At 47.5% G+C, this 17,604-nt stretch overlaps 1 protein-coding gene across 1 annotated transcript in view; it reads left to right on the plus strand.

Moving 5' to 3' along the window:
- DNAAF9 (dynein axonemal assembly factor 9) overlaps positions 1-17,604 on the plus strand; it is a 233,853-nt gene that overhangs the window by 183,699 nt on the left and 32,550 nt on the right. The window contains exons 27-30 of the mRNA XM_063925341.1: positions 783-941; positions 3,381-3,506; positions 3,943-3,980; positions 4,091-4,226. Coding sequence (XP_063781411.1) covers positions 783-941; positions 3,381-3,506; positions 3,943-3,980; positions 4,091-4,226 — 459 coding nt within the window. The remainder of the gene's footprint in view (positions 1-782; positions 942-3,380; positions 3,507-3,942; positions 3,981-4,090; positions 4,227-17,604) is intronic.

The following is a 17,604-nucleotide window of genomic DNA, read 5'->3' on the forward strand; positions in this document are numbered from 1 at the left end:
CTGTGCAGAGCAGGGTGTATTACCTGTATGATGTGTGTGTACCCCTCAGTCACAGCTCTCAGTGTAACCGTGCAGAGTGTCAGGATTGCTGTGCAGAGCAGGCTGTATTACCTGTATGATGTGTGTGTACCGCTCAGTCACAGCTCTCAGTGTAACCGTGCAGAGTGACAGGATTGCTGTGCAGAGCAGGGTGTATTACCTGTATGATATGTGTGTGTACCCCTCAGTCACAGCTCTCAGTGTAACCGTGCAGAGTGGCTGGGTTGCTGTGCAGAGCTGGCTGTATTACCTGTATGATGTGTGTGTACCGCTCAGTCACAGCTCTCAGTGTAACCGTGCAGAGTGTCAGGATTGCTGTGCAGAGCAGGGTGTATTACCTGTATGATGTGTGTGTGTACCCCTCAGTCACAGCTCTCGGTGTAACCATGCAGAGTGACAGGATTGCTGTGCAGAGCAGGGTGTATTACCTGTATGATGTGTGTGTACCCCTCAGTCACAGCTCTCAGTGTAACCGTGCAGAGTGTCAGGATTGCTGTGCAGAGCAGGCTGTATTACCTGTATGATGTGTGTGTACCGCTCAGTCACAGCTCTCAGTGTAACCGTGCAGAGTGACAGGATTGCTGTGCAGAGCAGGGTGTATTACCTATATGATATGTGTGTACCGCTCAGTCACAGCTCTCAGTGTAGCCATGCAGAGTGGCAGGATTGCTGTGCAGTGCAGGCTGTATGTAATATATGTATGGAGAGAAAGCTAGTTTATGGATGGCTCCTGTTTTCCCCAGGTGGCTGGTGTACCGTCAGCCCAGTGATCATTCTAAAGAGTTCAACAAAGCACAGTTCCAGAGATTCCTCTCCAGCATCCTGGACGCACAACGCAATCGCAGTGCCCGTCAGGCCGTCTATTCCAGGAAGAAGATGAGGCTCCTCCTGGTTATAGAGGGGTGAGAATTGCTCTGTTATCTCAGACCTCGAGGTACAGATGGGTCCACGGTTATCTTGGCTAGTTTGCTGCGCCTAGGCACAACATGGTTTATTAACATAAACCCTTCATCTATTGTTCTCAGCTGCAATACAATGCAGAGAACAATACAGCAGGGGATTAAGTCGTTACAGCAGAGGATTAAGTCCGACTGCCCAGTCTCAGTTAATCCTATTAAAGGTCAAGATAAACATGGACCCATCTGTATAGTAACGGGGCTGCACATAATTTGAAGTACTCCAAACTAAAATCTTATTACACAAGTGTTCAGTTCTAATAGCAGGTTAATGTCCTGTAAAACCGATTCATTATATACAATGGAATGTACAGAATATTAGTAGGTAGTAAAGAGCTGTAGTCGGAAGAAGCACCGGTAGGAAGCAGACTGTACTCTGAGAAAGTGCAGGCAGGAGACAACTGTATCCTGAGGAAGTGCAGGTAGGAAGCAGGGCTGTACTCTGAGGAAGTGCAGGTAGGAGACAACTGTATCCTGAGGAAGTGCAGGTAGGAAGCAGGGCTGTACTCTGAGGAAGTGCAGGTAGGAAGCAGCCTGTACTCTGAGGAAGTGCAGGTAGGAAGCAGCCTGTACTCTGAGGAAGTGCAGGTAGGAAGCAGCCTGTACTCTGAGGAAGTGCAGGTAGGAAGCAGCCTGTACTCTGAGGAAGTGCAGGTAGGAGACAACTGTATTCTGAGGAAGTGCAAGTAGATGGCAGAGCTGTACTGTGAGGTATTGCAGATAGGAGGCAGAACGGTACTCTGAGGAATTACAGGTAGATGGCAGAGCTGTACTGTGAGGTATTGCAGATAGGAGGCAGAACGGTACTGTGAGCAATTACAGGTGAGCAATTACAGGTAGATGGCAGAGCTGTACTGTGAGGTATTGCAGATAGGAGGCAGAACGGTACTCTGAGGAATTACAGGTAGATGGCAGAGCTGTACTGTGAGGTATTGCAGATAGGAGGCAGAACGGTACTCTGAGGAATTACAGGTAGATGGCAGAGCTGTACTGTGAGGTATTGCAGATAGGAGGCAGAACGGTACTGTGAGCAATTACAGGTAGATGGCAGAGCTGTACTGTGAGGTATTGCAGATAGGAGGCAGAACGGTACTCTGAGGAATTACAGGTAGATGGCAGAGCTGTACTGTGAGGTATTGCAGATAGGAGGCAGAACGGTACTCTGAGGAATTACAGGTAGATGGCAGAGCTGTACTGTGAGGTATTGCAGATAGGAGGCAGAACGGTACTGTGAGCAATTACAGGTAGATGGCAGAGCTGTACTGTGAGGTATTGCAGATAGGAGGCATAACGGTATTCTGAGGAATTACAGGTAGATGGCAGAGCTGTACTGTGAGGTATTGCAGATAGGAGGTAGAACGGTACTGTGAGCAATTACAGGTAGATGGCAGAGCTGTACTGTGAGGTATTGCAGATAGGAGGCATAACGGTACTCTGAGGAATTACAGGTAGATGGCAGAGCTGTACTGTGAGGTATTGCAGATAGGAGGCAGAACGGTACTGTGAGCAATTACAGGTAGATGGCAGAGCTGTACTGTGAGGTATTGCAGATAGGAGGCATAACGGTACTCTGAGGAATTACAGGTAGATGGCAGAGCTGTACTGTGAGGTATTGCAGAAAGGAGGCAGAACTGTACTGTGAGGTATTGCAGATAGGAGGCAGAACGGTACTCTGAGGAATTACAGGTAGATGGCAGAGCTGTACTGTGAGGTATTGCAGATAGGAGGCAGAATGGTACTGTGAGCAATTACAGGTAGATGGCAGAGCTGTACTGTGAGGTATTGCAGATAGGAGGCATAACGGTACTCTGAGGAATTACAGGTAGATGGCTGAGCTGTACTGTGAGGAAATAAAATAAGTAACCAGCATATTTCAATACAGTTTCCTATTTGAAATCAGTAACTGTTGGAGCACTGACATGGCGGTTGTGCTACTTGGTGCAGAATTCAGGGTACGCTTACCACTATTTTTCCTCCCGATTTCTCAGTTTTAGGTGAAACTGGTCCTAGGTGTGATGCAGTGTTACTGCAGCGGAACTGGTATAAAGACTGAGAGTAGGGACCAGGGGTAATTATTTCCTAGCTTACATAGAGAGTGTCCATATTTCCAGTGCACAGGGGGGCATTCAGCCGCACTGCGCTCAGCGTCTCCCCAGGCGTGGGTGTACTGTCTTTACAGTTGGGAATTCTTGGCAGCCATTGGCACAGATTGTATAGATGCTGCTGATGGGAGATCCCGGCCAGCAGTCTGCAGTGTAATGAGTATTTCCAGGGATGTTATCAGAACACTTAATTGCTTTCTCTGAGGGGATGAGCTTTAGCAGCTGACAGCTCTTCCTATATTCAGTTGTCACCTTCTACATCTCCACTTGTCTCTTCTCCCAGATACGCGGATGTGATTGATGTCGTGCAGGCCATCCAAACCCACGCTGACCCTCTTGTCAAGACCTCCTTCATTGTTGGCGCTGTGACCGCCTGTGTGGACCCACTGAGCTGTGCTATGGAGCACAGGTAAGTGGCAGTACCCTGGGCTCAATACATATGTTCTACTGATATCTTGTTACTCCGTCATCATTATATAACTTGCAATTAATTAGGTGCAGGGTACACAGTGTTTCCACAGGGAAATATCGGGGTTGTAGGGGTGGATCAGGGATCCGGGCACCAAACAGTTAAAGCTACATGTTAAATGTTACCACCTGCGGTGGGGGATGTTGAGCGGACGCACGTATTTGAGCAATCGCAGCTTCCTGTTGGTCCTACAGCTCAGCGCCCCCACCTGTACACACTGCAGTATGATGCTATCGGAAATTGTATAGGAACACTGCAGTACTCGGGGTAGCCCTGCATGAGCACAGATTGGCCAGTCCTGCATTTCCCACCAGCATTACTTGTCTGATGTATAGAGAATATGTGTGCTAATATGGATCTTCCTTTCTCATTGAAGGTTTTATTTTCCTAAATTTCTGGAGCAGTGCTCTCAAGGTATGTATCCTCCTCTCATGCCGGTGTTTCCTGTCTGGTAACACACGATTGTCACAGCGGATACGCACACTTACATGTATTGTAACGGTATCTTCCTCTGTATGGTGTAGGTATTGTCAGCAATGTGGTGTTCACCAGTCTGACCTCTGAGCAGAGACACCCATCCCTGGGGCTCCTCCAGAAACTGATCCGAACTGTGAACCCTGGGGCTGCCTTTATTCTGGCCGAAAAGGGAGTGGTCACCAGGTAATGAGCCCAGGATCTGTGCGTATTCTAATAGTGGTTTGTTCTTCAGGTAATTGACCATGGGCCTGTGTATGTACTAGAGAAGTGAGAGGTCACTGGGTAATGTACTATGGGCCTGTGTATGTAATAGAGAAGGGAGAAGTCACTGGGTAATGTACTATGGGCCTGTGTATGTAATAGAGAAGTGAGAGGTCACTGGGTAATGTACCATGGGCCTGTGTATGTAATAGAGAAGGGAGAAGTCACTGGGTAATGTACCATGGGCCTGTGTATGTAATAGAGAAGTGAGAAGTCACTGGGTAATGTACCATGGGCCTGTGTATGTAATAGAGAAGGGAGAGGTCACTGGGTAATGTACCATGGGCCTGTGTATGTAATAGAGAAGTGAGAGGTCACTGGGTAATGTACCATGGGCCTGTGTATGTAATAGAGAAGTGAGAGGTCACTGGGTAATGTACCATGGGCCTGTGTATGTAATAGAGAAGTGAGTGGTCACTGGGTAATGTACCATGGGCCTGTGTATGTACTAGAGAAGTGAGTGGTCACTGGGTAATGTACCATGGGCCTGTGTATGTAAATGAGAAGCGAGAGGTCACTGGGTAATGTACCATGGGCCTGTGTATGTAATAGAGAAGTGAGAGGTCACTGGGTAATGTGCCATGGGCCTGTGTATGTACTAGAGAAGTGAGAGGTCACTCGGTAATGTACTATGGGCCTTTGTATGTAATAGAGAAGTGAGAGGTCACTGGGTAATGTACCATGGGCCTGTGTATGTAATAGAGAAGTGAGAGGTCACTGGGTAATGTACCATGGGCCTGTGTATGTAATAGAGAAGTGAGAGGTCACTGGGTAATGTACCATGGGCCTGTGTATGTAATAGAGAAGTGAGTGGTCACTGGGTAATGTACCATGGGCCTGAGTATGTAATAGAGAAGTGAGAGGTCACTGGCTAATGTACCATGGGCCTGTGTATGTACTAGAGAAGTGAGAGGTCACTGGGTAATGTACCATGGGCCTGTGTATGTAATAGAGAAGTGAGAGGTCACTGGGTAATTTACCATGGGCCTGTGTATGTAATAGAGAAGTGAGAGGTCACTGGGTAATGTACTATGGGCCTGTGTATGTAATAGAGAAGTGAGAGGTCACTGGGTAATGTACCATGGGCCTGTGTATGTAATAGAGAAGTGAGAGGTCACTGGGTAATGTACCATGGGCCTGTGTATGTACTAGAGAAGTGAGTGGTCACTGGGTAATGTGCCATGGGCCTGTGTATGTACTAGAAAAGTGAGAGGTCACTAGGTAATGTACCATGGGCCTGTGTATGTACTAGAGAAGTGAGAGGTCACTGGGTAATTTACCATGGGCCTGTGTATGTAATACAGAAGTGAGAGGTCACTGGGTAATGTACTATGGGCCTGTGTATGTAATAGAGAAGTGAGAGGTCACTGGGTAATGTACCATGGGCCTGTGTATGTAATAGAGAAGTGAGAGGTCACTGGGTAATGTACCATGGGCCTGTGTATGTAATAGAGAAGTGAGAGGTCATTGGGTAATGTACCATGGGCCTGTGTATGTAATAGAGAAGTGAGAGGTTACTGGGTAATGTACCATGGGCCTGTGTATGAAATAGAGAAGTGAGAGGTCACTGGGTAATGTACCATGGGCCTGTGTATGTAATAGAGAAGTGAGAGGTCACAGGGTAATGTACCATGGGCCTGTGTATGTAATAGAGAAGTGAGAGGTCACAGGGTAATGTACTATGGGCCTGTGTATGTAATAGAGAAGTGAGAGGTCATTGGGTAATGTACCATGGGCCTGTGTATGTCATAGAGAAGTGAGAGGTCACTTGGTAATGTACCATGGGCCTGTGTATGTAATAGAGAAGTGAGTGGTCACTGGGTAATGTACCATGGGCCTGTGTATGTAATAGAGAAGTGAGAGGTCACTGGGTAATGTACTATGGGCCTGTGTATGTACTAGAGAAGTGAGAGGTCACTGGGTAATGTACTATGGGCCTGTGTATGTACTAGAGAAGTGAGAGGTCACTGGGTAATGTACCATGGGCCTGTGTATGTAATAGAGAAGTGAGAGGTCACTGGGTAATGTACCATGGGCCTGTGTATGTAATAGAGAAGTGAGAGGTCACTGGGTAATGTACCATGGGCCTGTGTATGTAATAGAGAAGTGAGAGGTCACTGGGTAATGTACCATGGGCCTGTGTATGTAATAGAGAAGTGAGAGGTCACTGGGTAATGTACCATGGGCCTGTGTATGTATTAGAGAAGTGAGAGGTCACTGGGTAATGTACCATGGGCCTGTGTATGTAAATAGAGACGTGAGAGGTCACTGGGTAATATACCATAGGCCTGTGTATGTAATAGAGAAGTGAGAGGTCACTGGGTAATGTACCATGGGCATGTGTATGTAATAGAGAAGTAAGAGGTCACTGGGTAATGTACCATGGGCCTTTGTATGTAATAGAGAAGTGAGAGGTCACTGGGTAATGTACTATGGGCCTGTGTATGTACTAGAGAAGTGAGAGGTCACTGGGTAATGTACCATGGGCCTGTGTATGTACTAGAGAAGTGAGAGGTCACTGGGTAATGTACCATGGGCCTGTGTATGTAATAGAGAAGTGAGAGGTCACTGGGTAATGTACCATGGGCCTGTGTATGTAATAGAGAAGTGAGAGGTCACTGGGTAATGTACCATGGGCCTGTGTATGTAATAGAGAAGTGAGAGGTCACTGGGTAATGTACCATGGGCCTGTGTATGTAATAGAGAAGTGAGAGGTCACTGGGTAATGTACCATGGGCCTGTGTATGTATTAGAGAAGTGAGAGGTCACTGGGTAATGTACCATGGGCCTGTGTATGTAAATAGAGAAGTGAGAGGTCACTGGGTAATATACCATAGGCCTGTGTATGTAATAGAGAAGTGAGAGGTCACTGGGTAATGTACCATGGGCCTGTGTATGTAATAGAGAAGTGAGTGGTCACTGGGTAATATACCATAGGCCTGTGTATGTAATAGAGAAGGGAGAGGTCATTGGGTAATGTACTATGGGCCTGTGTATGTAATAGAGAAGTGAGAGGTCACTGGGTAATGTGCCATGGGCCTGTGTATGTACTAGAGAAGTGAGAGGTCACTGGGTAATGTACCATGGGCCTGTGTATGTACTAGAGAAGTGAGAGGTCATTGGGTAATGTACCATGGGCCTGTGTATGTAATAGAGAAGTGAGAGGTCACTGGGTAATGTGCCATGGGTCTGTGTATGTACTAGAGAAGTGAGAGGTCACTGGGTAATGTACCATGGGCCTGTGTATGTACTAGAGAAGTGAGAGGTCATTGGGTAATGTACCATGGGCCTGTGTATGTAATAAAGAAGTGAGAGGTCACTGGGTAATGTACCATGGGCCTGTGTATGTAATAGAGAAGTGAGAGGTCACTGGGTAATGTACCATGGGCCTGTGTATGTACTAGAGAAGTGAGTGGTCACTGGGTAATGTGCCATAGGCCTGTGTATGTAATAGAGAAGTGAGCGGTCACTGGGTAATGTACTATGGGCCTGTGTATGTAATAGAGAAGTGAGAGGTCATTGGGTAATTTACCATGGGCCTGTGTATGTAATAGAGAAGTGAGAGGTCACTGGGTAATGTACTATGGGCCTGTGTATGTAATAGAGAAGTGAGAGGTCACTGGGTAATGTACCATAGGCCTGTGTATGTAATAGAGAAGTGAGAGGTCACTGGGTAATGTACCATGGGCCTGTGTATGTAATAGAGAAGTGAGAGGTCACTGGGTAATGTACCATGGGCCTGTGTATGTAATAGAGAAGTGAGAGGTCACTGGGTAATGTACCATGGGCCTGTGTATGTAATAGAGAAGTGAGAGGTCACTGGGTAATGTACCATGGGCCTGTGTATGTAATAGAGAAGTGAGAGGTCACTGGGTAATGTACCATGGGCCTGTGTATGTAATAGAGAAGTGAGAGGTCACTGGGTAATGTAACATGGGGCTGTGTATGTAATAGAGAGGTGAGAGGTCACTGGGTAATGTACCATGGGCCTGTGTATGTAATAGAGAAGTGAGAAATCACTGGGTAATGTACCATGGGCCTGTGTATGTAATAGAGAGGTGAGAGGTCACTGGGTAATGTACCATGGGCCTGTGTATGTAATAGAGAAGTGAGAGGTCACTGGGTAATGTGCCATGGGCCTGTGTATGTACTGGAGAAGTGAGTGGTCACTGGGTGATGTGCCATGGGCCTGTGTATGTACTAGAGAAGTGAGAGGTCACTGGGTAATTTACCATGGGCCTGTGTATGTAATAGAGAAGTGAGAGGTCACTGGGTAATGTACTATGGGCCTGTGTATGTAATAGAGAAGTGAGAGGTCACTGGGTAATGTACTATGGGCCTGTGTATGTAATAGAGAAGTGAGAGGTCACTGGGTAATGTACCATGGGCCTGTGTATGTAATAGAGAAGTGAGAGGTCACTGGGTAATGTAACATGGGGCTGTGTATGTAATAGAGAGGTGAGAGGTCACTGGGTAATGTACCATGGGCCTGTGTATGTAATAGAGAAGTGAGAGGTCATTGGGTAATGTACCATGGGCCTGTGTATGTTATAGAGAAGTGAGAGGTCACTGGGTAATGTACTATGGGCCTGTGTATGTAATAGAGAAGTGAGAGGAGGTCACTGGGTAATGTACCATGGGCCTGTGTATGTAATAGAGAAGTGAGAGGTCATTGGGTAATGTACCATGGGCCTGTGTATGTTATAGAGAAGTGAGAGGTCACTGGGTAATGTGCCATGGGCCTGTGTATGTACTAGAGAAGTGAGAGGTCATTGGGTAATGTACCATGGGCCTGTGTATGTAATAGAGAAGTGAGAGGTCACTGGGTAATGTACCATGGGCCTGTGTATGTAATAGAGAAGTGAGTGGTCACTGGGTAATATACCATGGGCCTGTGTATGTAATAGAGAAGTGAGTGGTCACTGGGTAATGTACCATGGGCCTGTGTATGTAATAGAGAAGTGAGCGGTCACTGGGTAATGTACTATGGGCCTGTGTATGTAATAGAGAAGTGAGAGGTCACTGGGTAATTTACCATGGGACTGTGTATGTAATAGAGAAGTGAGAGGTCACTGGGTAATGTACTATGGGCCTGTCTATGTAATAGAGAAGTGAGAGGTCACTGGGTAATGTACCATGGGCCTGTGTATGTAATAGAGAGGTGAGAGGTCACTGGGTAATGTACCATGGGCCTGTGTATGTAATAGAGAAGTGAGAGGTCACTGGGTAATGTACTATGGGCCTGTGTATGTAATAGAGAAGTGACAGGTCACTGGGTAATGTACCATGGGCCTGTGTATGTAAATAGAGAAGTGACAGGTCACTGGGTAATATACCATGTGCCTGTGTATGTAATAGAGAAGTAAGAGGTCACTGGGTAATGTACCATGGGCCTGTGTATGTACTAGAGAAGTAAGAGGTCACTGGTTAATGTACCATGGGCCTGTGTATGTAATATAGAAGTGAGAGGTCACTGGGTAATATACCATGGGCCTGTGTATGTAATAGAAAAGAGAGGTCACTGGGTAATGTACCATGGGCCTGTGTATGTACTAGAGAAGTGAGAGGTCATTGGGTAATGTACCATGGGCCTATGTATGTATTAGAGAAGTGAGAGGTCATTGGGTAATGTACCATGGGCCTGTGTATGTAATAGAGAAGTGAGAGGTCACTGGGTAATTTACCATGGGACTGTGTATGTAATAGAGAAGTGAGAGGTCACTGGGTAATGTACTATGGGCCTGTCTATGTAATAGAGAAGTGAGAGGTCACTGGGTAATGTACCATGGGCCTGTGTATGTAATAGAGAGGTGAGAGGTCACTGGGTAATGTACCATGGGCCTGTGTATGTAATAGAGAAGTGAGAGGTCACTGGGTAATGTACCATGGGCCTGTGTATGTACTAGAGAAGTGAGAGGTCATTGGGTAATGTACCATGGGCCTGTGTATGTATTAGAGAAGTGAGAGGTCATTGGGTAATGTACCATGGGCCTGTGTATGTTATAGAGAAGTGAGAGGTCACTGGGTAATGTGCCATGGGCCTGTGTATGTACTAGAGAAGTGAGAGGTCACTGGGTAATGTACCATGGGCCTGTGTATGTACTAGAGAAGTGAGTGGTCACTGGGTAATGTACTATGGGCCTGTGTATGTACTAGAGAAGTGAGAGGTCATTGGGTAATGTACTATGGGCCTGTGTATGTAATAGAGAAGTGAGAGGTCACTGGGTAATGTACCATGGGCCTGTGTATGTACTAGAGAAGTGAGTGGTCACTGGGTAATGTACCATGGGCCTGTGTATGTACTAGAGAAGTGAGAGGTCATTGGGTAATGTACCATGGGCCTGTATATGTAATAGAGAAGTGAGAGGTCACTGGGTAATTTACCATGGGCCTGTGTATGTAATAGAGAAGTGAGAAGTCACTGGGTAATGTACCATGGGCCTGTGTATGTAATAGAGAAGTGAGAGGTCATTGGGTAATGTACTATGGGCCTGTGTTTGTAATAGAGAAGTGAGAGGTCACTGGGTAATGTACCATGGGCCGGTGTATGTAAATAGAGAAGTAAGAGGTCACTGGGTAATGTACCATGGGCCTGTGTATGTAATAGAGAAGTGAGAGGTCACTGGGTAATGTACCATGGGCCTGTTTATGTAATAGAGAAGTGAGTGGTCACTGGGTAATGTACCATGGGCCTGTGTATGTAATAGAGAAGTGAGTGGTCACTGGGTAATATACCATGGGCCTGTGTATGTAATAGAGAAATGAGAGGTCACTGGGTAATGTACCATGGGCCTGTGTATGTAATAGAGAAGTGAGAGGTCACTGGGTAATGTACCATGGGCCTGTGTATGTAATAGAGAAGTGAGAGGTCACTGGGTAATGTACCATGGGCCTGTGTATGTAATAGAGAAGTGAGAGGTCACTGGGTAATGTACCATGGGCCTGTGTATGTACTAGAGAAGTGAGTGGTCACTGGGTAATGTACCATGGGCCTGTGTATGTAAATGAGAAGCGAGAGGTCACTGGGTAATGTACCATGGGCCTGTGTATGTAATAGAAAAGAGAGGTTATGGGGCAATGAAATCTGGGGCTGTATTTGTCTTAGCGAAGAGTAACCATATTATGAACCCTGGGGCTGCATTAATTCTAGAGAAGGGAGATTGTGACGCCCTCTGAGGTACAGAGTACACACATTTTCTCTATCGTCCTAGTGGATGCTGGGGTTCCTGAAAGGACCATGGGGAATAGCGGCTCCGCAGGAGACAGGGCACAAAAGTAAAGCTTTCCGATCAGGTGGTGTGCACTGGCTCCTCCCCCTATGACCCTCCTCCAAGCCAGTTAGATTTTTGTGCCCGGCCGAGAAGGGTGCAATCTAGGTGGCTCTCCTAAAGAGCTGCTTAGAAAAGTTTAGCTTAGGTTTTTTATTTTACAGTGAGTCCTGCTGGCAACAGGATCACTGCAACGAGGGACTTAGGGGAGAAGAAGTGAACTCACCTGCGTGCAGGATGGATTGGCTTCTTGGCTACTGGACATCAGCTCCAGAGGGACGATCACAGGTACAGCCTGGATGGTCACCGGAGCCTTGCCGCCGGCCCCCTTGCAGATGCTGAAGTAAGAAGAGGTCCAGAATCGGCGGCAGAAGACTCCTCAGTCTTCTAAAGGTAGCGCACAGCACTGCAGCTGTGCGCCATTTTCCTCTCAGCACACTTCACACGGCAGTCACTGAGGGTGCAGGGCGCTGGGAGGGGGGCGCCCTGGGAGGCAAATGAATACCTATTTCTCTATCGTCCTAGTGGATGCTGGGGTTCCTGAAAGGACCATGGGGAATAGCGGCTCCGCAGGAGACAGGGCACAAAAAGTAAAGCTTTAGGATCAGGTGGTGTGCACTGGCTCCTCCCCCTATGACCCTCCTCCAAGCCAGTTAGATTTTTGTGCCCGGCCGAGAAGGGTGCAATCTAGGTGGCTCTCCTAAAGAGCTGCTTAGGAAAGTTTAGCTTGGGTTTTTTATTTTACAGTGAGTCCTGCTGGCAACAGGATCACTGCAACGAGGGACTTAGGGGAGAAGAAGTGAACTCACCTGCGTGCAGGATGGATTGGCTTCTTGGCTACTGGACATCAGCTCCAGAGGGACGATCACAGGTACAGCCTGGATGGTCACCGGAGCCTTGCCGCCGGCCCCCTTGCAGATGCTGAAATAAGAAGAGGTCCAGAATCGGCGGCAGAAGACTCCTCAGTCTTCTAAAGGTAGCGCACAGCACTGCAGCTGTGCGCCATTTTCCTCTCAGCACACTTCACACGGCAGTCACTGAGGGTGCAGGGCGCTGGGAGGGGGGCGCCCTGGGAGGCAAATGAATACCTATTTTGGCTAAAAATACCTCACATATAGCCTCCGGAGGCTATATGGAGATATTTAACCCCTGCCAGAATCCGTTAAGAGCGGGAGACGAGGCCGCCGAAAAAGGGGCGGGGCCTATCTCCTCAGCACACAGCGCCATTTTCCCTCACAGAAAGGCTGGAGGGAAGGCTCCCAGGCTCTCCCCTGCACTGCACTACAGAAACAGGGTTAAAACAGAGAGGGGGGGCACTAATTTGGCGATATGCTTATATATATATTAAGATGCTATAAGGGAAAACACTTATATAAGGTTGTCCCTATATAATTATAGCGTTTTTGGTGTGTGCTGGCAAACTCTCCCTCTGTCTCTCCAAAGGGCTAGTGGGTTCTGTCCTCTATCAGAGCATTCCCTGTGTGTGTGCTGTGTGTCGGTACGTGTGTGTCGACAGGTAGGAGGACGATGTTGGTGAGGAGGCGGAGCAATTGCCTGTAATGGTGATGTCACTCTCTAGGGAGTCGACACCGGAATGGATGGCTTATTTAGGAAATTACGTGATAATGTCAACACGCTGCAAGGTCGGTTGACGACATGAGACGGCCGACAAACAATTAGTACGGTCCAGACGTCTCAAAAACACCGTCAAGGGTTTTAAAACGCCCGTTTACTTTAGTCGGTCGACACAGACACAGACAGGGACACTGAATCCAGTGTCGACGGTGAATAAACAAACGTATTCCTTATTAGGGCCACACGTTAAAGGCAATGAAGGAGGTGTTACGTATTTCTGATACTACAAGTACCACAAAAGAGGGTATTATGTGGGATGTGAAAAAACTACCATAGTTTTTCCTGAATCAGATAAATTAAATAGTGTGTGATGATGCGTGGGTTCCCCCCGATAGAAAATTATGGGCGGTATACCCTTTCCCGCCAGAAGTTAGGGCACGTTGGGAAACACCCCTTAAGGTGGATAAGGCGCTCACACGCTTATCAAAACAAGTGGCGGTACCGTCTATAGATAGGGCCGTCCTCAAGGACCAGCTGACAAGGCTGGAAAATATAATAAAAAGTATATACACACATACTGGTGTTATACTGCGGCCAGCGATCGCCTCAGCCTGGATGTGCAGAGCTAGGGTGGCTTGGTCGGATTCCCTGACTAAAAATATTGATACCCTTGACAGGGACAGTATTTTATTGACTATAGAGCATTTCTATATATGCGAGATGCACAGAGGGATATTTGCACTCTGGCATCATGAATAAACGCGATGTCCATAACTGCCAGAAGATGTTATGGACACGACAGTGGCCAGGTAATGCAGATTCCAAACGGCACAGTATGGCCGTATAAAGGAAGAGGACTTGTTTGGGGTCGGTCCATCGGACCTGGTGGTCACGGCAACTGCTGGAAAATCCACCGTTTTTTACCCTAAGTCACATCTCTGCAGAAAAAGACACCGTCTTTTCAGCCTCAGTCCTCTCGTCCCTATAAGATCATATCTGCCCAGGGATAGAGGAAAGGGAAGAAGACTGCAGCAGGCAGCCCATTCCCAGGAACAGAAGCGTTCCACCGCGTCTGACAAGTTCTCAGCATGGCGCTGAGACCGTACAGGACCCCTGGATCCTACAAGTAGTATCCCGGGGGTACAGATGGGAATGTCGAGACGTTTCCCCTTCGCAGGCTCCTGAAGTCTGCTTTACCAAGTCTCCCTCCGACAAGGAGGTAGTATGGGAAAAAATTCACAAGCTGTATTCCCAGCAGGTGATAATTAAATTACCCCTCCTACTACAGAAAAGGGGTATTATTCCACACTATATTGTGGTACTGAAGCCAGAAGGCTAGGTGAGACTTATTCTAAAAAATTTTTTTTGAACACTTACAAAGGTTCAAATTAAGATGAAGTCACTCAGGGCAGTGATAACGAACCAGGAAGAAGGGGACTATATAGTGTCCCGGGACATCAGGGATGCTTACCTCTATGTCCCAAATTTGCCCTTCTCACTAAGGGTACCTCAGGTTCGTGGTGCAGAACTGTCACTATCAGTTTCAGACGCTGCCGTTTGGATTGTCCACGGCACCCCGGGGTCTTTACCAAGGTAATGGCCGAATTGATGATTCTTCTTCGAAGAAAAGGCGTCTTAATTATCCCTTACTTGGACGATCTCCTGATAGGGGCATAGTCCAGGGAACAGTTGGAGGTCGGAGTAGCACTATCTCGGATACTGCTACAATCAGCACGGGTGGATTCTAAATATTCCAAAATCGCAGCTGATCCCGACGACACGTCTGCTGTGCCTAGGGATGATTCTGGACACAGTCCAGAAAAAGGTGTTTCTCCCGGAAGAGAAAGCCAGGGAGTTATCCGAGCAAGTCAGGAACCTCCTAAAAACAGTGCATCATTGCACAAGGGTCCTGGTAAAAATGGTGGCTTCCTACGAAGCAATTCCATTCGGCAGATTTCACGTAAGAACTTTTCAGTGGGATCTGCTGGACAAATGGTCCGGATCGCATCTTCAGATGCATCAGCGGATAACCCAATATCCAAGGACAAGGGTGTCTCTCCTGTGGTGGTTATAGAGTGCTCATCTTCTAGAGGGCCGCAGATTCGGCATTCAGGATTGGATGCTGGTAACCACGGAGCCCAGCCTGAGAGGCTGGGGAGCAGTCACACAAGGGAAAAATTTCCAGGGAGTGTGATCAAGTATGGAGACTTTTCTCCACATAAATATACTGGAGCTAAGGGTAAATTTATAATGCTCTAAGCTTAGCAAGACCTCTGCTTCAAGGTCAGCCGGTATTGATCCAGTGGGAAAAACATCACGGCAGTCGCCCACGTAAACAGACAGGGCGACACAAGAAGCAGGAGGGCAATGGCAGAAACTGCAAGGACTTTTCGCTGGGCGGAAAATCATGTGATAACACTGTCAGCAGTTTTTCATCCCGGGAATGGAAACTGGGAAGCAGACTTCCTCAGCACGACCTCCACCCGGGAGAGTGGAAACTTCATTGAGAAGTTTTTTCCACATGATTGTAAACCGTTGGGAAATACCAAAGGTGGACATGATGGCGTCCCGTCTGAACAAAAAACGGGACAGGTATTGCGCCAGGTCAAGAGACCCTCAGGCAATAGATGTGGACGTTCTGGTAACACCGTGGGTGTACCAGTCGGTGTATGTGTTCCCTCCTCTGCTTCTCATACCTAAGGTGCTGAGAATTATAAGACGTAGAGGAGTAAGAACTATACTCATGGCTCCGGATTGGCCAAGAAGGACTTGATACCCGGAACTTCAAGAGATGCTTACAGAGGTCTTATGGCCTCTGCCGCTAAGAAGGGACTTGCTTCAGCAAGTACCATGTCTGTTCCAAGACTTACCGCAGCTGCGTTTGTCGGCATGGCGATGGAAAGCCGGATCCTAAGGGAAAAAAGGCATTCCGGAAGAGGTCATTTCTACCCTGGTCAAAGCCAGAAAGGAGGTGACCGCACAACATTATCACCACGTGTGGCGAAAATATGTTGCGTGGTGTGAGGCCAGGAAGGCCCCACAAAGAAATTTCAACTCGGTCGTTTCCTGCATTTCCTGCAAACAGGAGTGTCTATGGGCCTCAAATTGGGGTCCATTAAGGTTCAAATTCGGCCCTGTAAATTTTCTTCCAGAAAGAATTGGCTTCAGTTCCTGAAGTCCAGAAGTTTGTCAAGGGAGTATTGCATATACAAACCCCTTTTTTGTGCCTCCAGTGGCACTGTGGGATCTCAACGTAGTTCTGGGATTCCTCAAATCACATTGGTTTAAAACCAGTCAAATATGTGGATTTGAAGCATCTCACATAAAAAGTGACCATGCTCTTGGCCCTGGCCTGGACCAGGCGAGTGTCAAATTGGTGGTTTTTTTCTCAAAAAAGCCCATATCTGTTTGTCCATTCGGACAGGGCAGAGCTGCGGACTCGTCCCCAGTTCTCTCCCTAAGGGGGTGTCAGTGTTTCACCTGAACCAGCTTATTGTGGTGCCTTGCACCTACTAGGGACTTGGAGGACTCCAAGTTGCTAGAAGTTGTCAGGGCCCTGAAAATATGTTCCAGGACAGCTGGAGTCAGAAAATCTGACTCGCTGTTTATACTGTATGCACCCAACAAGTTGGGTGCGCCTGCTTCTAAGCAGTCGATTGCTCGTTGGATTTGTAACACAATTCAACTTGCACATTCTGAGGCAGGCCTGCCACAGTCTAAATCGGTTAAGGCCCATTCCACAAGGAAGGTGGGCTCATCTTGGGCGGCTGCCCGAGAGGTCTCGGCATTACAACTCTGCCGAGCAGCTACGTGGTCAGGGGAGAACACGTTTGTAAAATTCTACAAATTTGATATCCTGGCAAAAGAGGACCTGGAGTTCTCTCATTCGGTGCTGCAGAGTCATCCGCACTCTCCCGCCCGTTTGGAAGCTTTGGTATAATCCCCATGGTCCTTTCAGGAACCCCAGCATCCACTAGGACGATAGAGAAAATAAGAATTTACTTACCGATAATTCTATTTCTCGGAGTCCGTAGTGGATGCTGGGCGCCCATCCCAAGTGCGGATTATCTGCAATACTTGTACATAGTTACAAAAATCGGGTTATTATTGTTGTGAGCCATCTTTTCAGAGGCTCCGCTGTTATCATACTGTTAACTGGGTTTAGATCACAAGTTGTACGGTGTGATTGGTGTGGCTGGTATGAGTCTTACCCGGGATTCAAAATTCCTCCCTTATTGTGTACGCTCGTCCGGGCACAGTACCTAACTGGCTTGGAGGAGGGTCATAGGGGGAGGAGCCAGTGCACACCACCTGATCCTAAAGCTTTACTTTTTGTGCCCTGTCTCCTGCGGAGCCGCTATTCCCCATGGTCCTTTCAGGAACCCCAGCATCCACTACGGACTCCGAGAAATAGAATTATCGGTAAGTAAATTCTTATTTTTGGCTAAAAATACCTC

This window comes from Pseudophryne corroboree, chromosome 1, assembly GCF_028390025.1.
Source record: "Pseudophryne corroboree isolate aPseCor3 chromosome 1, aPseCor3.hap2, whole genome shotgun sequence".
Taxonomy (NCBI): domain Eukaryota; kingdom Metazoa; phylum Chordata; class Amphibia; order Anura; family Myobatrachidae; genus Pseudophryne; species Pseudophryne corroboree.